At 44.1% G+C, this 24,704-nt stretch overlaps 1 protein-coding gene across 1 annotated transcript in view; it reads right to left on the bottom strand.

Moving 5' to 3' along the window:
* The window catches only part of BRF1 (BRF1 RNA polymerase III transcription initiation factor subunit), a 294,493-nt gene that overhangs the window by 247,266 nt on the left and 22,523 nt on the right, over positions 1–24,704 (bottom strand). Inside the window, exon 2 of the mRNA XM_054970610.1 lies at positions 24,034–24,111. Within this exon, the coding sequence (XP_054826585.1) occupies positions 24,034–24,111 (78 nt within the window). The remainder of the gene's footprint in view (positions 1–24,033; positions 24,112–24,704) is intronic.

Here is a 24,704-nt window from a genome sequence, read left to right as displayed (position 1 = left end):
TGTTATTTCCTATCCTGAACCAAAGGTGCTCCCAGCAGGGTCTCGGTCCTGCTAGAGATCCTAACACAGCCTTAAAAGAGGGTTCAAGGGTCATGGGAGGCTAGGAGTCCAAGGGCTTATTTCCTTCTGGGATCTATTAAGAGTTTCCATTCTCACTCAAGAGCTTCCTTGTATAACCTGCCCACAGAACAACTCATAAACAACACCAGTACCATTCAGAAATGTTAACAGTAAACTTAAACATTTGTTTAAAAGCAAGAAGAATGTGCCTCCTGGGTGATAAACTACCCCAAAGAGAGGGTGAGTAGGGTTCTGTCTCTCTCCCTGATTTAGGGATGCACACCTCACAACATCCAATGGAATGTATTCCACGCTGACTTGGAAGTAAAGAAGATGTTATGCTGTAATTCACCGGAAACCTGGCAATGTACAATGTAGGGCCTCTAACCACAAACGAGACAAAACCACAACTGAGAGAATCTGGCCATAGAAAGAGCCGTATGCTCCCAGAGCCTCGTTGCTGGGGGAATTGTTTCCTTCCTCCCATGCAAACAGCTCAGGCTGCCAGATTACATAGATTAGGGCTGTGGCTTGAAGAAAATGGATGCGCCTCCTTTGCTGTGCTCTAAGCTCTTTAGATGACTCATAAGAGGATGTGACACAGCCGGTGATGCAGTTGTGGAGAGCACAGGGAACGGCTTTGGCTGCAGGAAACTGTGGCAAGACCAGAGGTGAAAGACGGTCGTCGTAAAAGAACAGGAGAGAGCCTGCACACCATTTCGTGATAAGCCAGCAAACAGAGCATAGAGACAATGTGTAAGAAAGATGTTTTGACCATGTGTTGTTATAGGAAACATGGAGAATCATAACATTTCATAGGGATATCAGAAGACAACAGTATCTCCACGTGGCAGGACGAGCTCGCCGTGTGGCTTGTTTCGCAGTTCCAACTGATGAGCATGTTGAAAACGCCAGAGCTCATCGGGAAAATTAACACCGGGGATCTATGAGCATTACTGTGTGCTCACTGTAAATCAAGGCTTATTACATCAGTAGGAAGCATCAGTAATAATGCTCAAGGAAGGGATGCCTTAATATTCGGCTAGTGAGCTCACGCTAAAGACATACAGAGCAAGAAGCATCCTGTATCCTCTAAGCAAGCCTTCCTCACCGACATTGGTAGAGAACAACTGGCAAGAGAAAATACCTATTTACATACATTCCTTCATGCAATTTTGTCTGCATTCGGTATTTCCAACTCAAAAGTGTTTTCAAGTAGAAACACAACCCAGGTGTGTTATTCCAGCTTTTACGATTTGTCTAGCACAATGTCCCTCCTTCCTCCACAGACCTCAGGGTGGCATCCATTGCTGCCTCACCTCATTTGATTCTCACAAACAACCCTGCGAGGTAGGTTAGACCGACTGGTCCAGAACAGACGGCGGATTTGAACCCAGGTCTTCTAAGCAGGACTGCCAACAGCCCGGAGAAAAGACGTTCTGCCCTTTTAATAGAGGCTTAATGGGATGTTATTTGCCAGGTAAACGTATTTACCTCCATGCCATGAAGAGGCTTCAACTGCCTGTTTCTGCACATTAGGCCTCTAAAGGGATGGGATCTTTTTTCCTCTGGACGGTTAGCATCCCTGCTTCCAAGTCCCCTAGCCTGAATGTTGTTAATCCCTTTACCCAGGGTTTTTTTTCTGGGAAAAGAGGTGGTGGAACTCAGTGGGTTGCCCTCAGGGAAAATGATCACATGGCTGGTGGCCCCGCCCCCCTGATCTCCAGACAGAGGGGAGTTGAGATTGCCCTCCGCGCCAGTGGCGCGGAGGGCAATCTCAACTCCCCTCTGTCTGGAGATCAGGGGTCGGGGCCACCAGCCATGTGACCATTTTCAAGAGGTTCCAGAACTCCATTCCACCGCGTTCCTGCTGGAAAAAAGCCCTGCCTTTACCAGATGTAACAACTGCTGGGGATGGGTCTGGATCTCTAAATATAATGGGAATCTGGCAACACAGTCAAAAGCTTCTAGGTTTGAAGCCGGCTTCTCCTGAGTCAGACCACCCGTCTGTCAAAGCCAACAATGACTCCCTTGACTGACAGCAGCTCTCCAAGGGCTCAGGTGGAGGTGTTTTATATCACCTATTAACCTCATCTTTTTAACTGCAAACACCAGGGATTGAACCTGGGACCTTCTGCATGCAGAACAGATGCTCCGCCACCAAGCCATGGCCACACAGCTTACTAAAAAGGGCTTACAAGATACTGGAAGTTGGAGGTTGCATCAGACAGACAAAAGGCTTGATCCAAAGCACTGAGAATGTTGTGAAATTCACAGAAGGGCACTTTCCCAAGTCAACTCACTAAAACTAAGCTCCTGGGTGGGTGGGGGGGCACGTGACCCTTATGAGCACTGACAGCACAGTGGGATTTCACGGGGGGGGGGGGATCAGCAAAAAATCACCACCACCAATGGACGTACTCGCTATTACATCAGCAGAAGCCGCACCTTTGGCTCCAGCCCAAGATTTTGTCTGTTATGAACAAAGTTTGCTTTAAACCGTAGACACAGTTCACTAAGAGAGATTACTCGAAGGCTTCCAAGAGTCCTTCTACATCAGCCACAGAAAGTAAAACTACTTATCGAGAAACTGCCTGGAAAACTACACCCATGTCCTTGTTACCAGTATTGTGCGGATAGACGCTTCTCACCTTTTGAACTGTGCGTTAATTGAATGGTATTTTGATTTAAAGATTATCCAGCCGACACCATATTGCGTACATTTCTTGCGCAAGAGCGTGCTAGTCAATCAAGAATATCTGCTAATCACGGTTCGCTTGAATTGGTTGTTTCCTGTAAGCGTCTGCGCATCATTTTAATATGCAATCCGAAAGCTGACTCACATACTACCGGAGTCTCGGAAAACTCTTCATGTGCTTTCCTCCGCAATAAACTGCTTTGGCTAAAGCCACCTGTGCACGTCTGTATGCTTGTCTGTACCTGTTCTTTTCATAAGATGACCGTGAGAAGACCATGACTCAGGAAGCCAGAGGATAAAAAACTTAGACTGAGCCATCCTTCCAACACGACCATAGCTCACCATTGTGCCAGCCTCAACCACTGCTCACCAAATGCCCAACCTACCACCATTTGGGCTAATTAAATTAAATCTCGCCGATAGTGCTCACACTGTATTTCTCTGTAATGCAGGTAATAAATCAACAAACCTGAATAGCCTGTGCCTAACTGGGGCATGTGGGTTAATCAGCAATTACATTTTAATTTCCCCACAAAGGAGCATAGTGCATCCGCCACTACTTTATAATTCCTAAGCCTCTTTAACAAAGATAATCTGTACTCTGATCTTAACCCCCAAGAAAACAAGTTGCTTTCGCAGGCTGTAAGTGCAGCTGTCTCTCTTATGGCTGCTTCTGATTGCTACACAGAAAGGAATTCTAAGCAGAAATCAGCATGCAGCCCCTATATGGATCTTAACTTGATTTCATGCAAGCGTTTTGCAGTGTGCACATTTGCTGGAAAGCTATAATCAGCTGCAGCCTCTCAGCAAGCAGACACCGATGTACAAATCAGCAATAACTGTACACAGGATCGCCACATATGATTCTACACACAGTGCGCATGATCGTTCAAGATACAGAAGTGTTTTCGGTGCAGTACTTTCATAGTGCTCGACTCACAGGAGGTGACATCAAGGGGAGGCCTTGCCTATATGCCCTCCACAGCTGAGGAGTGAAAGAAGATGCTGGAGGGATCACCTGAGCATTGCTTGTCTTTTCCCTATTTTCAGGTAAATACTCTTCAAGTATTTGAACGGCTGCCATATAGAATATATGGAATACAGCAGGCACAATGGTGCTGCAAAGTGTATGATTGCCTCGACTTCAAAGTTCTTCTCTACTCGGATCCGTGCTGTGGTGGGATCAAGCTGGTGATGACACTCTCGAAGACTCATGTCGGAATCGAAGCAGAGCCAATTTGTCAGTGGAGTCAGGTTCCTGGGTGGAGATCTCTCTGCCTTGGTTCTAGACAAGGTGCCCCAAGTCTGCTCAGTCAATGAAGCCACACTCGGTTCCGGTAGCTCACCCTCAGATACAGAACGTTTGGGTGAGTTCAGATGAGGAGATGGCGTTTGAGGACTAACTAGGGCCACATCATCTGAAGGCTCAGGCTGTGAACAGCAACTGCGATGAGACAAAGTCGAAATCAACCAAGCTAAATGCTTCTTTTTAGACTTTTTAGCCAGTGGTTCCAACGCACTCTCGGATCTGAGGAACATTTTGGAGAGCACAGCTTTTTCCCTGTCGGATCCAAATGCAGAGTGGACTTTGCGGACATTACGGATCCAGCTCAAGACAGTCGCTCTGCAGTAGCCAAAGTCTTAACTGCTTTCGGAGTCGACTCCGATGAATGCTCCTTATCAGGAGGAGCCTTAGCCACAGATCTTTCAGCGAGCACTTTCTCCCACAGTGATACTTTCAGCTGTTGGGCCCTCTCATGCCTCGCCATTGGGATGAAGTTCTGACAGACTTTACACGCCATAACATTACGTCCCTCGCCCAGGCACATTAGGAAAAGATAGTGCTCATCTGTGTGAGTCATTTTAGTACTACACTGAGAGCGACGCTTGAAAAGCACTTTCGTGGCCATACTGAGGGCAGATAATTCTGTATCTCAAACGCTGTTGAACAAGCCAGGTCAAAATACAAAAAGTCAGCCGTAGACCAAATCAGAAGCCAGAATGCAAAGTCAAAGACAGTCCAAGATCAAAACAAACCAGAATAGACGATAGAAAGTGAACAGAGCTCGAAAGCGAAGCCCATCTCCAAGTGGCGGCAAAAAGAGAACTCAGGGAAGGGGCTGTTGCACTCCATTAAGTCACATGACCATTTGGGTGGGAAATGTTGCTATGTGGCATGAGAGCAACGGCCCCAAACAGGCTCTAAAAGAAGCGTTGAGGAATTCTCCGTCAGTAGGCCTGCACATGCGCAATTCCATGTGGGACTGCACAGAAAAACGACGATGAACAAACACAAGAAGATCACTTTATCTTGCTGAAGGACAGCTGTGAGTCTGCACCATGAACCGTGAAACGAATTACTAGAAATCTGCTAATAGCTATCAGCAAAGATTCCAGACCAGCCACGATTTGGGAATTAAAAGCATGAGGCTAGGGTGTGTGTGTGAAAAAGTCAAAGGGAACCACCAGGGGATGTGGGGCAACGCTTTATTTTTCTGAGGAATATTTTTCATTTCTAAAAATTCCTTGTTGCATAAAATTAATGGCAAGGAATGGATGCCATCTCCAATACAATATTAGGCAAGCTTGGCCGTTTCAAAACAGTCATTTCCTTTTCAGGTAATTATCCCTCAGAATTATGAGAGCACACATATGTGTATCATATTATTTTATAAATGGGAAGATGACAATCCAAACCAAAAAAATTGCCTGATTACATGATGGAATTCATTTTTGCAGAAGGGGACCCACTCATCAGCAACTCCACCAAGATGGCTCACAGGAGGGGCAGGGGGCGGCAGCAACGCCAGCAGCTCCAGTTCCCCCCTTACCCACCAGCTTACGTGGAGATGGCTCTGGCCCCTCCTCTCCCCTCCCCACCTGACTCACGTGGCTGCGGCCGCCTCTCCCTACTCCTTTGTCCACTTCTGGGAACACCTGCGAGTGAACTGTAAGTGCCCCAGTGACTTCTTCTGAAGAAGAGCATTAAATACGTGGAAAACCACATATGCATTTCTTTGAGTGTGATAAAATTACTGTGTCAATAGCTGACAGCGCCTTTCGGGTTTTTTTCTTTTAATGTAAATAACTAAAGGAAATAACCAGCTATATTTCCATACAAGGATTACTCCATCAGAATGATTTCTACATAAAGCTTTGATGGATAGCCGGGGCAAGCCCAATCTCATCAGATCTCAGAAGCGAAGCAGGGCCAGCCTTGGTGAGTAATTTAATAGGAAACCTCCAGAAGGAAATAAGGGTTGCAGAGACAGGCAAAGGCAATCCACCTCTGCTAGTTCCTTACTATGAAAACCCCACCAGGGTTCCCATAAGTCAGCTATGACTTGACAGCACCCCCCACCATCAACATTTAAATAACACTTGATCCTCTCCCCCAATCAAATATTTCAGTTCGTGTATCTGCTGCTTTAAGGATATCAACATGGGGTGGGGGGTTAGTTTTTATTTTAAAAAGTGTTAGTCAAAACTTTTGGGAAATGTTTCCAATTCAAAACTTTTTCCGGAAAACCCCAGAGACTACAAACTTTGCATGGCAACCAGGGCAGCATCTGGAGATCAAGTTTAGAAGGTGGCCAAGTGAAGCAGTTTAAGATCCATTTCACTACAGTGTAAACAGTAACACACTGGCTTCAAGGGATTCAGAAGAGCGTAGCCGTATTTCAGATTGTGCTGCTATCCTATAGAATAGAATATTCTATTCACAGAGCGCTAAATGAAGGAAATCCAAAGGAGTACAGCATAGTTTTCTGCTATAAAGAAATACCGCAGCTACTTGCAAACCGCCCGCTTTCCGGATCCGTTCCTCCCCACCCTTCCCATTTTTAATGATGTTTTCAAGCCCTAGTTTTCAAAGGGAAAATGGTTTGTGTAAGCCAGGAGTTGCAACCACAAACACATAATGTGTGCAATGTTTCTTATCCCAGTGTCTATCAGTCCACTCTCACTCCTGGCTTGTGCAAATAGCCAACAAGCAGGTGAGTGAGGCACAACCCCGGCCAGAAACCCGAGGAGGGGGAGATCTGTTCTGCCAAGGGAAATCCAAACTTCTCAGTAGGGATCCTGCATTGCTCCCCAACTCTCTCATAAGAGCTTCGGGAGGGGCTTTCTTTTGGTTAATGCCACCACCTCCTGATGGTGACCCCCCCCCCCGCAAATCAAACAGGGCTGTTCCATAATCCCGGCTACTCCAGGAAGGCTTGCCGGTAGGAATCCAAGTCAGTCTCTTCATCTCTTAAACAAGTACAAACCTTTATTCTACCATCAACCTCTCTACAGAGTATATAGGCTACAGCATTTCTGGTGCAAATTAGAATAAAGAACATGAAAACAGAGAAAGATTTCTAACCTAACTTGGAAACCACAGTGACCTAACATTTGCACTTCCCTCCCATCTGGAAGATACAAGTGGGTGTACTAAAGGAGTAAAGGGGTACAGCTTGCACGTTCATTATGTAATTTGCCTATCAGACCACACCCCTGCTACATCACCACAAATGACAAGTGTAAACCCACCTCTCTGATCTTTTATTATTGGACTGAAGGCCAGTACTCTCTTTCCTTTGGAATCTAAGTTTTCGTTTTCTCCAAATTCCCCAGGATTTCAGGGCCATAAAACTCTTTATTTCAATGAGCGGGGCTGTGCACCTAAGCAAAGTGCAAACTTCCTGAAATACCCTCTTTGTTACATTTGAAGGAAGCAGATTCACTCTCAAAACGGTAACTCGATTCACCAATGACTTTTCCAAAAGCACATTTAAGTATTTCTTTATCTTATCTTCCCGGTTTGCATTAACTAACCGCAGACTGAAGACGTGGCTAGTCTGCCCGTTAATGGTCCTTCTGCTTTCATTTTTTCCAACAGAACTTTATCTGCTTCAACTAACACGCCCTGCAGAAGGCAAACATGAGACCTTTGTTGGTCTACAGGACGTGCAAGCAGAGAGAAGTAACAAAGGTCTGATGCGACACTACGTGGGTAAATTGTACAGTCATTTGTGTTAAGCCAAGAAACTGTGATAGTCGGTTCTTCCTCTGATGGCTTGGGCTTCTGCTTTGTTTTTCTTTAAACTCTAGCGAGTTAGATGCAACATCAACCACCTAGTGTTAATAAGGCCCCTATGGTTTAATTGTACAGCTCCCCCCCCATACTGGGGGGGGGAGTTATGAAAGCGTTTCACAAGCTTCATTAGCACAGTGCAACATCTCGAGGAAATCAACTGATTTGACTATAATTAACCCGCTGCTTTGTTGCGCTCTACATTGGTTAATCTCACTTTACAGGCTTCCCCATCTTGCATTTTTCTTCCTTTTGTTCCAGCACAAAAGATTCCCTAGGTTGAAAATGTTCAGAGAAAGTTCTTCATTTTTGAAGGGAAAAAAAATGCATTAAGCTGAAAAAGAAGAATAGGCACTACAGAATAAAAGGGATCTTTCAAACCGCCTCCGACCAGCCCCCTGTTCCCCTTCATAAATCTTGCTCCATAGGACACACAAACATGTAGAATAACATTTTCTCTTCAAAGCCAGTTTGGGGACTAAATGGAACCTCCATATTCAGAAGCAGTAACCTGCGCAACAACAAGGGAAGGCTTTGGCCTTCATGTTCTGCTTGCAGGCTTTCTGAGAGCATCCCATTGGCCACTGCGCGAAGCAGGATGCTGAAGTCTCGGGGTGTCTTATGAGGCAGGGCCCAGGGCAATGTTTAACCTTTCTCCCATCCACTGCTTTTCCCATTACATGGACTCTCAAGCTGGGGTTCAGATACAACCATGCCAACGGCTGGCTGAACCTGTTTTGCCTAGAAGATGCTGGGATTTTATTACTTGCCCTTGCATGCAACGTTGCTCAGCTCTGGGAAACAGACCAAAAAAAAGGGGGGGGGGGAATCCTGCTTCAACAGAGTTGTAAGCACTCAAGCAGCTGCTTCAAGGGTTTCAGGACGGAGCTCTGTTAAGATACCAGTACGAGGATCCAAAGCAACTCTGCCTGCGATTTTAAAGGGGTGGGAGATCACTGCCTTGTCTACGCTTGGTGTTGTTGTTGTTGTTGTTGTTAATGATAATAATACCCTCCCAATTCTTTGAGGGTTCCAGAAAGTGTCGTCCCCCCCCACAAAGTTCCCATTATCGGATAGCTTCCTACATGGCTTTTCATAGCAAAAACTCTAAAGCAATAAAATTCATAAGCCTGAAACACTTGTAAGAAGAAACAGCATCTACCAATCTGCTAGAAACAAACAGTTCTACAAATCCACCCACTCTTGTGAACCCAAGCCAAAAGAACAGAGCACAAACCACCCTCTCCTGCTCCCAATGGGAAAAATTGGAAAGACTGCGGCTGTGATTTGTTTCGCCCCCCCCCTCTCTCTCTCACACACACACACACACACACACACACCTTGAGAACAATAAGCCAATTCTAGCCTTGAAATGCAAGCAACGTTCCTTCCAGGGATATGCTGACAAAATCCATATTTTATTTTGCAGACTGCCAACATAACGAAGAAGGAAAAGCACATCCAGCACGAGAGAAAAAGCTAGCACTTAAACACACAAACACACCATTTTGGCACCTGGATCTCTTGTTCCAGCCTCCCCAGCTGAAACAGAGGGGCAATGACAAACTATTACGCACTGCCTCCTCTCCCCAGGTCTCAAGAACAGTGCACCAGGAAATACTAGCCATCATATGGCAGTGACCACTGTGCAACTTGCATGCAGTAGCTGTTTTGGAAAGAACCGTAATGCCCTTGGCCGTCATATATCTGAATTGCAGGCAGCCTACTGCATACCTCAGTTTGTCCCTGTTGCCATTAAATTTACTCCCAAAAGAGAGCTACTGTGTACAGTCAGCGTATCCCGCCCCCATGGAAGCGATATACATTACAGCTACTCTTGGCTGAAGCAAGACGCTCTTCTCCCACCAGGCGAGTAAATTATGCTCGCTTCCACGGCCCAGTCCAAGTGCTTTATGTTCGTTTGAGAATTATGCTAAAGCAGTGTGAGAAACAGCGAAAGCCAAGGATACTCTGGGCCAGTCAGGAACTGCTCTCGTCAACTAGCAACTTCTCTCCCTGCATCCCATAAGCGAACGGGATTCTCGGGGCATTAAAATCAGGGTTCCCACAGAACTGTAGGCGATGAACAGCATTGCCTCTAAGCAGTCCTTCGGTGTGACAAACAACACGTTGGCTGGTGGCATCAGAGGCCGCGGTGGCACCCATTACCAAACCTGTTCGCCATCCAGAACTAGTCACATTAAATATGAAAGCCTAGTTGGAAAAGCTGTCATTTCATGAACTCCACCATGCCCACCTGCCTCACCAGCTTCCCTGCTGCTGCAGGCATGAGTAATGAAACACAGAACTCAGCAAGGCCCATCTAGGAATTCAGGCAGTGTCCCCATTCTATCCTAGAAGCCGGAACAGTTTTGTGGTTAGTGTGCTGGAAATGACTTGGTTCAAATCCTCACTCAATGACAAAGGTGAACCTCAGGGTAGAGAATCTCTTTCAGCCTAAGCAACCTCACAGGATTGTTGTGTGGATACATCATCAGATGGAAGAATCATGTAAACTACCCAAGCTTCTTGGAGGCCGGATAGATATGTGCTAGAGAGACACTATGAAATATGCCACTCTCAGTAAGCATGAGCCTTGCAGTCTGGTAAGCAATGTTTCTTCTAGGTAGCTTCTGTCGCTTAAGAAGTTTAGTGAGACATACTAGAAAGGTTAACAACTCAGTAGCAGAACAACCTGTTTTTGTTAGCAGAAGGTCCCAGCTCCTACCATTCTCAGGTAGCTCCAGAAGACCTTTCACTGCCCAAGCCAATGCCAGCCAGAGTGGACAACATTAAGTTAGATGGATCTATGGCAGGGATTCCCACACTGTGGTGCCCACCAAGACTTTTCCTGGCACCCACCAAGAGTTTTTAGAAAGTGGGTGGGTTCATGTGGCCAGCAGGGCTTCTGACTGGCTGCTAAAGATCTGATTGGCTATTAGGGCCGGATCGAGGGTTGCCAGCGCCTGGTGCAACCCTTGTCCAGCCCTCTGTGCACGCACGCACTGTGCGTGCTCTCCCAGCGCTGTGTGATGATGTCACTTCTGTGACGTCCTCACACAGGGGCAGGAGACGTGCTGCCCACACAGCAAGCCGGCCACCCCAGCACCCAGTGCGCCACGGAGCTGGCGGCGGCACGGGAATGCGCTGGGGCAGTTGGCTGGCCGCGCGGGTGACTGAGCGCAGGGCTGGGAGGTCCCGTACATGCGGCAAGCCAGCCACCCCATCGGCGGGGCAGGTGAGGGCCTCCCAACCCTGCGCTCAGCCTCCCACGCGGCAAGCCACAGTGCCTCCTCTTTGGCGGTGCCGGGGGCAGGCTACCCCCCCTGCCCCCCCTTGATCCAGCCCTGTTGGCTATGCTGATTAAAATAAAATTTCAGCTGCAACTGCTACCACAGTGTTTGTTCTCTCTTACTCCACTTTCCCAGTGTATTTTTTAAACTACCCCTCTTTTCCCCAGCACTTGGGCTTTCTATGTGTATGTGGCACCATCTCCTGTGGCAGCCATTTTGTGGCTGGTCCCACCTCCTGCGGCAGCCATTTTGTAATTGTAACCACAATGTGTCAGAATTCCAAAGGTGTCCACAAACTCAAAAGGGCTGGGGGCCCCAGTTGACAGTTTGACTCAATACAAGACAGCTTCAAACATTCCCTGTCGAGTCTTTCTCTCAAGAAATATTAAATGATATTTGTCAGAGATTTGCCGCTTTGGAATTCTTATTTATCTCAAGTCTGTCAAGAGGGCTGTACAAATAAGCCACAAGAACCAAAGGGCAAAGGTAGATTCTTAACAAGAATTAAAATCTGGAAAACCGATGTGTTACAACTTACTATTTCATCATGAGGAATAATAATAATGAAGAAATAGCATGGAAATATGTATATATTATGCCTTATTCGTAATCACTGACTCCAGTATGGGTTCCAGATATATGATGGTGGTTACCGTGGTATTCAGCCCACTCAGAGGTCACAAATAGGACCCTCTCCACTAGCCATGACTCAAGTGAATTCATCCAAGTTGATGAAGAAAGCGTTCTTTAACACAGCAATTCAGGTAAGAAGTTGCTTCCAAACAAAGGACAAGCATGCGCACACCGAGTTAATATTCTACACCCACTAGAAATTTAAAGTCACGTGCACCACTCAGCTGCCTCCAGGCGTTTTAAACACTGTTAACTGTGTTTTTAAATACAGTTTCAACCAAACCCCATTTACCACTAAATTTGCCAACACAGAGACTGCGCGCCTAATTCTCCACAGGGAAAAAAGCTCTCACTTTAATGGGCTTTAAAAAATTGCTTTATAACTCTCAGCTTTGACTTCATGCATAATACAAGAAAAGAGCCCCATACACAGTCCGGTTGGATAGAGGATATGAACTGGAACAGCACGGCTGCAGTGATGACGGGAGCAACACCGAGGCCACTTTCTTGATCCTCACACAACAAGAATTAGCTGGTGACGTGTGACAACGGAGTGGCTCGTTCTGGACAGCTGGCCCCTCCCTTCCTACCCATAATAATTCTTAGCCTGCTGAAAAACAAGATCTAAATAACCAAAACCAAGACTGTGCTATCTAAACCTTCTTTTAAACCACCCCTCCCAGCAAACCAGTTCTCCCTAATACAGATGCTCCCCTTCAAGTGCATCTCTGAATGGTCACTGCACATCTTTTGCCTTCCCAGGAGCGATAATTAGGAGAGAAAAACCAGCTCTGGCAGGCTGACAGGTGGGCCGATTTAGACCTCTCATCCAAAAGTAGTCTGGTGGCACCTTCAACACTAATTTTTTTTCAGCCTTAACAAGCTTCCACTGACTTGAACCCACTTCATCAGCTGCCAATCCCATCTTCAAAGCCTGGTAGTTCTCCCCCTATGAGAGATCAATGGAAGTTTTCCTCAGATTCTGTCTCTGACAGATTTGGGAACTAGAAGACCTCCTGGACAGATGACTCTCACTAGGGGTCTTTATCAAAGACATCTCTATCAAAGGAACTTGATGATCACTCCTTATCACTGTGCATACACTGGTGTTCCCCACTATATACTCGTAAAGTATAGCACATGCACACACTCGTGTAATGCATCTGGGGACACTAAATGAGCCAGGCTTTCCGTTGTGCGCAAGCAGGTTTATGTCTGCCATGCTTTACATCAGTATAACAGTGTACAGACAGTAATCATGTTTGCTACGTAAAATGTGGAGCTGTGTCAAGCAGAAGAGTCAAAGATTAAGGCAGGACAGACAAAAGTTCACAGTGAATGCCCTTGATCGTAGATGGCTCTTTAAAGGGCGTTGAGGGGAGTAGATGAATGCATAGAGAATATGTCCTTCAGTGGCTATTAGCCATCGTGGCCAATCGTCTTTCGTGGAGTGAGACACCCACCATACGAAGTTCCACTGAAAGCAACATATTGGGAAGAGAGATAACCACCCTTTGAGATTCAGTCTTTCAATTAATTGCATCATCCACTGGGTAGCATTCTCATCTAATGCATTCTTCTTGTGATTTTCTTGTTTAAAAAATGTCTTGCAAGCTCCAATCAAAAACGCAAAGGGGACAAACTTGAGTTTGGTTGTACTAACTGCTTTCTTCTCAGCACAAGCAATCAGACTGTTTCGTTATACTTTATGGTATTATCCTAGGAATGGTTATCAAGCTAACCATCCTACAGTTACCTGTGCTTTCCTAATTCCTTGCAACTTCTTTGCTGGATTTTTAATAGACGGACAGAACACCAGTTCTTCAGGATTAAATCCCCACTCTGCCACAAAAGCTCACTGGCTGACCTTGGGCCAGTCACACACACTCAACTTAACCTACCTCCCAAGGTTGTTGCCAGGATAAAATGGAGGAGAAGAGAATGATGTAAGCCACTTTGGGTCCCGATTGGGGAGAAAGACGGGGTATAAATGAAATAAATAAATAAACAGTTTCAGTATCGGAGTTCTTCAAGTTCTCTCTCTTCCTCAACCCCCTGTCATAACTTCACAATAGTTCTTCTCTTCCTTTTGAAATAACTGTCTTCAGGTTGCTGTCTGTCAAGGTGTCAACTTCTACATTCTCCACCAGTCCTTTCCTACTTGCAAAAAAAACCAGTTAGGACCACCATATTCCCTGTTGTTTCTTCCATCTTCTGCAATAGGCTAGGCTCAATAAGAGACTACAGTATTTGTATTTTGCAGCGCTGCTTTTTTAACAACTGCCAAGATGACAATTCCTCCATTAATATTAGTCCTCTAGTATCTTTGATTACTTTCCTAAAATTTGGTTTTGTGGTTTCCAAAACAATGCCTCAATGTATTGCCTCTTTTTCCTCCTCACGTAAGATGGCCTGCATCTTTCAATGCACAAATTTTGTTTCTTAGCTTCATGGTGTATTTTATGTCAACAGATCTTGATAACTTGGTTTTGGGACAAATAATTCAAGCCTACAGAAAGCACACCTAACTCAAAAAGTTACAACAGAAATCTCAGTAGGAGAAATAACAAGCTGAACAACCTTCTAACTTCTGGATACTATTTTAACCAACCAATTCCAGAGAAATTTGTCGATGAGGAACTACGGAGTTCTTGCCTATGAAGAACTTTAACATTTTCACTTGGTACGCATGGTGTCCTGTAATCTTTTAGCAGCCCACAGCAAACTTAACATTCCCTGTGTCTACCCTGCCATTCAAGATACGCTGCTTCCTCATGAGAGAGCTGTACACCTGTAGAAGGGCAGTGACTTGTTAACAGTTGTTGATGCTGTGCATCTTTACTTGGGTAGTTTAGAAGGCGCAAGTCACTTTAGCCTGTGTACTACTGTCACGGACTATGACCTCCATGGTATGGAATCTTGAACAAAGTTGGCCTGCAAGCACGTATTGTTCATTACAGTTTCTTCACTGTTTTCACTGTTCCAACCTTGAGAAAGATAGTTTATAAAGTGGCTTTATGCCCAGACTAAATCTTTGAAATAGTGCAACACAGTTTTAAACAGGTATTCCTAGGAAAAGTATCATTCTATGCTGACATCTGTCATATAGCATACCTCCAGAGGAAATGTAAGGTTCATGCAATTGGGCCTATATAAGGCAGCCACACTCTAATGCCCCTGAACCTCTCTGATTCGGGTTACAGTGACACTTATCTTTTCCAAAAACGCTTTAGTAAGAATCTTAGAAACTGTATTTTATCTTTTAAATTTGAGAGAGAGTATATGGGATGATGTGTGCTTTTTATTTCTAATTTTGTTGACATAGGACATTCTGCATCGTTGTGATTCTTATTTAATTATTGCAAGAGTCATTGGACTGATTTTTAAATCAGGTCTTTAAATAAAGACCTTAAAACATACCACTGAGTGATTCTTGGCTGGGATTTTGCCTAACACCTGGAATAAATAAGCTTCTGACCTCTCTTCAGTCAGACGACTGATTACCTGTCAGAAACTGATTATTAAAAAGAACAGGCAGAGGACCCACAAGGACTTCTGAGGACATCTCATTTCCCCTTCCCCCACTATTTCCTCTCTTGGTTCCCTGAAAGTGCCGAATGAAACATCTCCCCTTCTAGGCCTCTTTTTCTTCTTCCCACCCACCAGCCAACCTACCTTTCCCCCTCCCAGGTCTTGTTTTCCCTCACCCTGGCAACGTCTCCCTTCTTAAACTCTGGCCAAGCAGCACATTGCCGGCTGAGCTTGGCCCAGTTAGGCAGTGGGGAACACACAAGGACTTGCAGAGGACATCTTACTTTCCCCTATATCAACTCCCCACACTATTTCCTCTTTCCATCCTTCTGGCAACCTCCATGTCTTCACCTTTCCCTGCTTCCTTCACTCCTTCCACCCACCAACTAAACTACCTTTTATCTACCTTTATCCTTCCCTTTTTTTTTAATTTCCAATTTTTCTGCAAACCTGGGCCATTTTTCAGGCTTGTAGAAGGATCTGTCTTGTCTGTCCAATTAAGTTATACTTAATTTGTTGTTGTTGTTGTTCCAACCTCTTTGGTTACCCTTCTTCTGCAGGGTTTTTGTCCTCCTCTTTTTTGTTGTCCTTGCCTGTTCACGACTCCAATCTCCAGATTTAAATATCCACAGAAATGGCCATATCGAGAATTAGAAATATTAGTAATCATCTCAATACCGTCTTGTGGTTTAGCGGTTAATGCACTGCTTTGGAACAAAATTTGTGGTAGGGTGTGAGCTTCTGTTAGTCACAGCTCACTTCTTCAGATACAGCTAGAATGTGAATCCAGTTATTTGGCCTTGGACTCACATTCTAGCTGTATCTGAAGAAATAAGTGGTGATGCATGGACGAAGAACTGTGATTCTCGAAAGCTTATGCTACAATAAAATTGGTTAGTCTTAAAGGTGCTACTGGACTCTTTTTGATTTTACCACAAATTTTGTTATTCTTATAGGTGCTATTGGACTCTTGTTCTTTTCTACATCCATTTTGTTTGGGAACAGTGAAAGAAACTCTTAGTTTCTATTCATTGTAAAACAATGTTTCCCCCACGAGTGGGATATAGCTCCATAACATTACCACTGAAGCATAACCACAAGAGAGAACTACAGGCTATCCAGTCAGAACCACCCAAAATCTCTTAAATATCAATAGGCCATAGCAGATGACAAGAGAACACTGGTTAAATTTTCTCGGTCAGACTTGGTCTTAAGGCCAAGAGAAGATTAGAAGCAAGGGTCCAAGACTGGTCGAAATGGAATAAACTGAGATCCCAGGATGAAGGGTGGGAAAAGGAATGTCAATGTTTTATTTTGACTCATTCCAGAAAATGAAGTGTGATTTATTCAAATAAATATCTGTTAAAGGTATACCTATTGGTATGTGCTTGAATTTAAAGAGGAGCAAGTTAGAAGGAAAGAACTAAGTTAAAGGATAAAAATGAGTTACAGTTATTTGTTAATAAGGGTAATCTGCAATAGAAACAAAAGGTGAAAAAGTCAAAGATATCCTAGTACAAAGGATAGGCGGGAAAGACAGTAGAACATAATGTATGGTGGATTAACTGCTAAATTAACTGTTAAACTATCAACCTCGAAATGTGAGACAGGGATTAAATCTCAATTCTCATTTCTCCAAATCAGCTTCTCCTAAACTAAGCAAGGTATTCCAATACCTATTATCACGGGACTCACTTTTCTAAGCAGAAAATAAGCATCTGGTTTATGTTGTTAGATCAATGTATCACTTAGAAATATTGTATAAGAAACATAAAAGGTGGATTTATAGCCCTTTACCATACAGTCATATCCATTTGATGATAAAGGCTCATGATCTCCTGACTTGGCTGTCCCGAGTTTGACCCAAAACCAAGCACACACCTGTCAGAACAGGCTTAGAGGAAACTGGAGTTTATGATGGTACACAAAGGTCTATTGTCTATTAAAATCAGAGTTTGTTTTAAAGGTGGAGCCATACTTGGTTAAAAATATTGCCCTATGGCTTCCAGGAACACCATAAGCCTGACCGTAAGCACTGAAACTTCTGGTTGTGAAACTAAGACACTTCCGGGGAAACTACCAAGCTCAGATGCTGCTACTCAATAAATTAATTAGAACAGCTAGGAAAGGTGTTACCCTCCACTGGAATTTTGTTTTAATTTAAAGAGGTGTGCATTTCTTGCTCAAGAGCATGCTAATCGAGATTATTTGCTCATCACGGTGCCCTGGATTGATTGATTGCTTCCTTCAAGCTCATGTATGTCATCTTCACAGGCAATTTAAAAGCTTCCTTGTGTGATTTTGTGATATCATGGGCTGTATGACTCTGTAGGACATGTTTAACACTTGCCTCATCTTGATTCAATGGAAGAAAATTCTAATAAAATTTATCTGCCCCATCTGAAGCTTCTCTCTGTCTCCGTCTCTTTATCCTGTGTCTTTAAAAGGTGGGTTGAAAGACCCTATATTGTAAAGAATATGTTGCCTTTCCTAGAAAAGGAAACCTTCGTTTGGTCTCGGCTGACTTGAAGGTTGGTGTACAGCAGTGACAAGGGATGGAATATTTCCTGATGCTATATTTTTCTATACAAAATATTCTGTTCCACATAATATAAATAGCCTTGCTTTATCTATAGTCGTCAGAGCTGTCGTGCAGTAAATTGATCATGTTAGATGGGTTAAATACAGAATATAAAACGCAGACAACTCCCAATGCTTGTACATCATATATTTGCCTTCCTTCACTAAAGATCAGAACATTTTTTCCCATTCAAATTTTCCAGGAAAACCCACATCACAGATAGTTTTAAATATCCATGGCTTCATGTTGTCTAATGTCAGCCGCAAAATTGTTTGTTTTGTTTCAGCATTTCTTCGTATTGGACTCTTGCTAATGCTATGTCTTTGTAAACTTGTGTTTATTTACCCTATGGTATTGCTTATGGAAATGTCCTTGATATTGACTGTACTAATCTCACACTGTGTAATCCGCCTTGAGTCTCAGTGAGAAAGGTGGACTATAAATGACATAAATAAAATAAATAAAGTAGTAGCAATGGTTTCCCATATTCTGGATCCGCAAAGCCTTTTCCCTCCACTTACAAAGGAACCCATGTGTATCTACCATAGGACCCCTGCATGCTAGAGAAGATATTCTAGGACACCGTTGCAGGAAGGGACATTAGAAAGCTGCGTTCAGCCTCCTGGTTGGCCACATGAACTGAGAACGCGCTTCAGAAATCACCAACTGTTCCTCTTCATTCCTGGATTGCATGGGGACTTCAGTCATGTTGGGCAAGGCGCTTTCAGGAAAGTCTATCCACGACAAATGATCGTCTTATAAAAGAATCTTGATAAGCTTTCAAAGAACTCCAGAACAAAGCTTGAAGAGCCACTGGTTAGCAGTAGCCCACCCAAGGTCAGACTAGTTATAACATCCCAGAGCAGACAAGTAATTTTTTTTTAAAGAATTGTAAATGTCATGGTAGACATAATTGCCCTGAAATGCCTAGTAAACTTTAGTTTAAAGACATACAATCAGGCAAAGCTACCATACTATCAGCTTTAAAATGACAAGAAGTGTACTAACTACCATCGAGTTCTGATTAAGGCCATTAAGAGCCAGTGAAAATGAACATTACTAATTTACAGCTGAAGTTCAATTGTCAGGAACTGAATACGGACACTTTTAAAAAAATTGTTCCAGCATCCCCTTTTCAGACAGAAGCCAAAAGATATCTTCATCCGTCCCGGTATTGTGTATGTTAATACAGACTGTTCTTTCAGCACCTGGGGATACCGCCAACACGCTACTGGGAGCTCTGGCAAAGAGTTTCTCAGAGAGAGAGAGAGAACGTGGCAGTGAGCCAGAGGAGAGCTTGTTAGACAGATTGAAGTCTGCATTCCTTTTTACTGAGTGAAAGAGAATACCCACCATGCACTGACAGTAAGGCGTCCCCAGATAAACCACAAAAGAATGCAATTCGGCGAGCAATCGTCTTCTTTATTCTACAACAGCTTAGTAGGGCATTTCACTTTCGAACACTGAATTGGGGCAGGGTTCCCCCCCCCACTTCACTTAGAGTAAACTGGCTTGAATCCAAAATACTGCAACGGAACTGTCTTGTGAATTAGGCAAGAATCAAAACTCATGGTCAAGGATTCCTTCTGGTGGGCAAGAAGTCTTTGATCAGGGTGGAGAAAGATCCTTTGAAATAAAAAGGGGAGCCACTCTTCCATAAACTGTTTCTATGCAGTTGGAATAAAGTTCACACTGGGCGAGGGGATCAATGAGTTAGGGACCATAGACTTCACCTTTATGTTGCCTTACATATTATCTGTTACTTTATATATCTGCTATCTGTGCTTCATGTTGTCTAATGTCAGTCCTAGAATTGTTTTTATGTTTCAGCATTTCTTCAACTCAGTATTGGATCCTTGCTAATACTATGTCTTTGTAAACTTGGGTCTATTTACCCTATGGCATTGTTTATTGAAATGTCCTTGATACTGACTGTACTAATTTCACAGTGTGTAATCCACCTTGAGTCTCAGTGAGAAAGGCGGACTATAAATGACATAAATATAAATGTAAATATAAATAAAACTCCCAAGTAACTAGGATAATATTCAATGAGCCTCTTAACACACAAATGTAGGACCACTGCCATTATCATTATTATTTATAGTCCACCTTTCTCACTGAGACTCGTGGCAGATTACAAAACAGGTTGAAATAATTCAAGCAGCAGCAAAGATTTCCTAATATTCCACATCCTACTGCTCTGGAGAAATCCCTGCTGGCTTGGGCCTCAGGGGTGGGTAGATTCCCCTCTCAGGTATTAAACACTGCATCCTATACTGTTTAAGACCACTGGACTCCAGTCTAAAACAACAGGACGGAGACTTGAATTACTAACTACGTATAGTATTACATTGAAAGTGTCCTGTATATATGTTCCTTTGATAAAGTTGGGAAGCCAACAGGACTCTAACTTGACCACTCCAGATGATCTTTAGCTACCATCACTCAGCGTCATTAATGCCCTATTTGTACTTATTTATTTGACAAGATTTTTTACCCCACCTTTCTGCCCTCATAAGGTCACCTAGGCAGCTAACAAATTAAAACATACAAATGAAAATCTCATCTTAAAAGATCTCAAAACCAACAATTTAAAAAACCACAGCTTAAAATAAATGCAAATGATGAAAACAATTAAAGCATAGGGGAAGGAACACCAAGTGAAACAACGAAATCGTCACCCATTGACGGAAGATGACAACAGAAAGGGACAGATTAATCTCCCTGGGAAGAGAGTTCCAAAGTTTTGGTGCCAATGCTGAGAAGGCCCTCCCCCAGGTTCCCACCTGCCTAATCTCAGAATGTGGGGGCACCCAAAGCAGGACCTCCAAAGATGGTTGCAGTGGTCAGGAGTAGGCTGTCCTTCACATACATTAGTCTCAAACCATACAGGGCTTTAAATGGCAGGATCAGCACCTTGAATTGTGCCCAGAAACAGACTGGGAATTAGCATCTATGGGCCAAGACTGGAGTGATATGGTCCCAGTCAACATCCTGGCTGCAGCATTCTGCACCAACTGGAGTTTCTGAATACAAGAGCAACCACACACAGAGTGCATTGTAGTAATTTAGTTTAGATTAATTTTGTTTTTCTTCCTCCCCTAAAATTTGACCGTTTATCTGTGTTACTCTTGATAATGTGTCATTTGGTGGTAGTGGAGAGTGCTGTCAAGTTGTAGCTGACTTATGGTGACCTCTGGTGGGGTTTTCAAGGCCAGAGACTAACAGAAGTGGTTTGCCGTTGCCTGCCTCTGCAACCCTGGACTCCGTTGGAGGTCTCCCATCCAATTACTAACCGAGGCCAACCCTGCTTAGCTTCTGAGACCTGATGAAATCAGGCTTGCCTGGGTTATCAAGGTGAGAGCACTGTGTCACTTAGTCATGTAATAATTGGCTTTTTCAACAAAAAATTTGATTGTAACCAATGCCTTAGAAAGGGTTCTTGCCCTGATGCAACCAGGGCACGTACCACAGTGGCCAGATCTTTCCTGTCCAGGGAAGACTGCAGCTGGTTAACCAGGTGAAGCTGGTAAAAGGCACTCCTGGCCACCGCTGCCACCTGCGTATCCAAAAGTAGGCCTGGATTCAAGAGCACCCCTAAACTACAGACCTGCACCTTCAAAGGGAGTGCAACCTCATCTGGAATGGGTGACATTTTAAATCCTGATCAGACCTTCTACTCTCCAGTAGCACTTGCGTCTTGTGACGATTAAAGCTTCAGTTCATTAGAGCACACATCCATTCCAAAACTGGTTTAGGGTTTCTACAGCCTCCCTGGGATCAGCCAGAAGCACAAGATAGGGCTGAACGTCACCTGCCTATTAGTAAGAACCCAGCCCAAATCTCTGGAAGACCTCTGACATGAGCGCAAGTTTCCAGAACAAACATGGAACTGCACAGAGAACACAAAGATCCAACGCCGGGGGAGGGGTGTGTAGAGGAGAAACAGCCTAACAGAACTCATTGGCAAGGAATCAACTGCTTCTTCAACCAGAAAAGCGGCAAGTCTCTAAATTGGTCCCCAAGGACAAGAACAGATACTTATATTTAGTAACAGCAGGGCCCAAAAAAAGACCTCAACAAAGCTTAAAATAAACAGGGAACACGCAGAGGAAATGAGAACTAAACACACGATCAAATATTCAGTTTCTATTACAGGACTGGCTTCAAAGTATTAATTACTAGAAATATACGACAGGGTGCATTAAAAATAAAGTCTGGCCAGGCCCTGCCCATCACTCGGTGCTCTTTCAAAACCTGTTCTTTCGCTATTGCTCACTTTCAGGGAACTCAAACTCAGGAGTTCTCTTCTGAGATGGAACAAGGGGTGGCCGTGAAACATCAGCCTCTATGAGCAGCAGGTAGTACGAAGTCTCAGGACTGGCTGAGACCGGCATCAATACTAGAAACCAGGCCTCCTTCCTTTGCCTGGCCAACAAAGCAATACCCTCTAAATGCTGCACTTGCCAACTCAAAGCATTTGAACAAGGGCATCCCGAGTGCAAAACTAGGACGAGTGATTGCTCAGAGCTCCAGCCCCAAGACCGACGGCCCAAGTTCAACGGCAGTGAATGGCTGCTGGACAACGGCAATGCTTGGCAAACGAAGCTTCCCACACAGTTAACCTTTCCACGGCTCTGACTTCACAACGACTTTGAAGTTTAAGCAAACAAGCCTCGCTTTGTTGGGCTTCTTCTCCTCTGTTCCCACAGCACATGGCGTGCTGCAGGAGGATGTCTTTGCTGATTATAAGAAAACAGAAGCACTAATTTTGGGTTCTGGACTGGAAAACGCCACGATTCATGTTTCTGAGGATTCCGCAAGCTCGAAATACAAAGGCTCATGAAAATATCCTTTTACACTATTGTAATCTGATTGAGTGCAGCTGCCCTGGAGCCAGCCTGTTAAGAGACTGAGGTTCAACGGCTACAGCGGAGAACTTGGATCTGAAAGACTGGGCTCAGGTCTCAGCAGAAACAGGGCCTCACCAGGAGGACAGGGAAAACACATCTCAGAGCCAAACTAGATGTCATAGGGCTGCCAATGAAATTTCAGAGAAAAACGTGGCCTTTTAAAAAAGCCAAGGTATGAGATGGAAGGCTGAGTTTCTTGAATCTCTCTCTGTTCTTGAGATCCTCCACTTGATAAGGTAAGAGAGGGGACAAGACCAAGCTGAGGGGCTTTGCAGCATATTTTAAAGGGCCGCGTTTTTCTCTAAAACAGCATCAGTATTGAAAGTGTATTCTTTCAAAAGAATCCATCTCACACAGTTGCACAGTCCCCAAAGGGCCTTGAATGGAATATGCACACATTACCAGCTGCCTGCTTGCCATTCAGCCCTGTCCCAAGGGCAGTGAAGAATGTGACCAGTACAGAGGCCTTCGTTTTCATTTGGCTCTTTTTTTCCCCCCCAAAGGCACAGGTCCACCAAAGCAAGGTGGTAAAAACCCATCTTCAGACCCCGCTGCTTCCAATTGCACGGGGGAGACTCACACGACTGCATGCTCCTCCATATGAAAATATTCCTTGCACACAGAAAACCAGAACATCAGATGGAAGGGTTCCAACCTAACTTCTTCCCCAGTATGAAGTGTTCTTAAGTGCACAAAATTAAATTTCAGACATCTTAGCCAACACGTAGTGTTTAAAGTGGTACAACATGGGAATAGGTTTACCACCTTCATGAGAACAAGGCCCAATTTGTCCCCCACCAACACTCGATGCCAACCAGGGCCAGACATCATTTCAGCATAGGTTAAAGTACTATAAAAGGGAATTCCAGAAAGTAAACAGTGGTACAAAACCCATATGGAACACTGCTGATCCTTTCCAAAACGTCCTCTAAAAATCCCTATCAGACAAGCTACAGACCAGTTATTCTTAACGGGACCCTTATCTGTGCCCTCCTCCCCACTAGAGGCAATCTACAAAACTTATTTTTATTTTATTTATGTCATTTATAGTCTGCCTTTTTTCGCTGGGGCTCACTTAGGAGGCATTATGTGCATATATCTTATATAAAGAACTGCCTTGTCTGGAATGTTTTTTTTGTCTTCATTTTTTGCTTAGGGGCATTCAGTGATAACGCTGCATGCTTGGGGGGCAGCCATAGAGTAATTATTATGTCCTTTTTAAAAAAAGAATTACCACCACTTACCATTTTGCAGAGTCTGTGCCCGCGATTCCTTTCCCAAGTTGACATGAAATCCTCCAACAGTTTGTGTTTTCCCAGCCGCTGGAAGAAAGGGGGAAAAACCACTTGTCAAATGCAACACTGTTAATGGAAGCGTAACAATAAACCTTGCAATGGCCTAACAAATTTCAGTGGCCCAAGACTTGAAGGCTCCTCCAGTGATAATTAAGGGCCTATTAACACCTATCAAATTTTAATCCTGATGCAGTTCTACCTGCTGCTGTAATACCTATGAAGAGCAAAGAGGCTTCTATCCCATAAAAATTCACTTTATAGTAACTATCATATGAGACGCAGGGCTAGATTTCCCAAAGCACATTATGTGCTCAGTACTTAAGGATTTAACCTAATTTAGGGATTGCCCCAAGACTGCAGAAAGAAGGGAAAGGGCACTCTCTCCACCCTCAGGACTAGAAGCCCCAGGAAAATAGAATCCCATTCCTCCCACCAAAGAAGAAACCTGTAGGCATGACCTCAGCCATAAGCCAGAGAAAAAGCAGATTTTGTTTTGGGGAGTTTGCCACCTGCCCACCAGGCCAGTTTCACTTGTTCTTCTGTTTCCAACCTCAACAAAAATTTATACGTTTTAGCAATAACATCTTCATCATTCATACATAACTCTGTTTCAAATGCCA

This window comes from Eublepharis macularius, chromosome 2, assembly GCF_028583425.1.
Source record: "Eublepharis macularius isolate TG4126 chromosome 2, MPM_Emac_v1.0, whole genome shotgun sequence".
Taxonomy (NCBI): Eukaryota; Metazoa; Chordata; class Lepidosauria; order Squamata; family Eublepharidae; genus Eublepharis; species Eublepharis macularius.
This window is presented reverse-complemented; position numbering and strand designations above follow the sequence as displayed.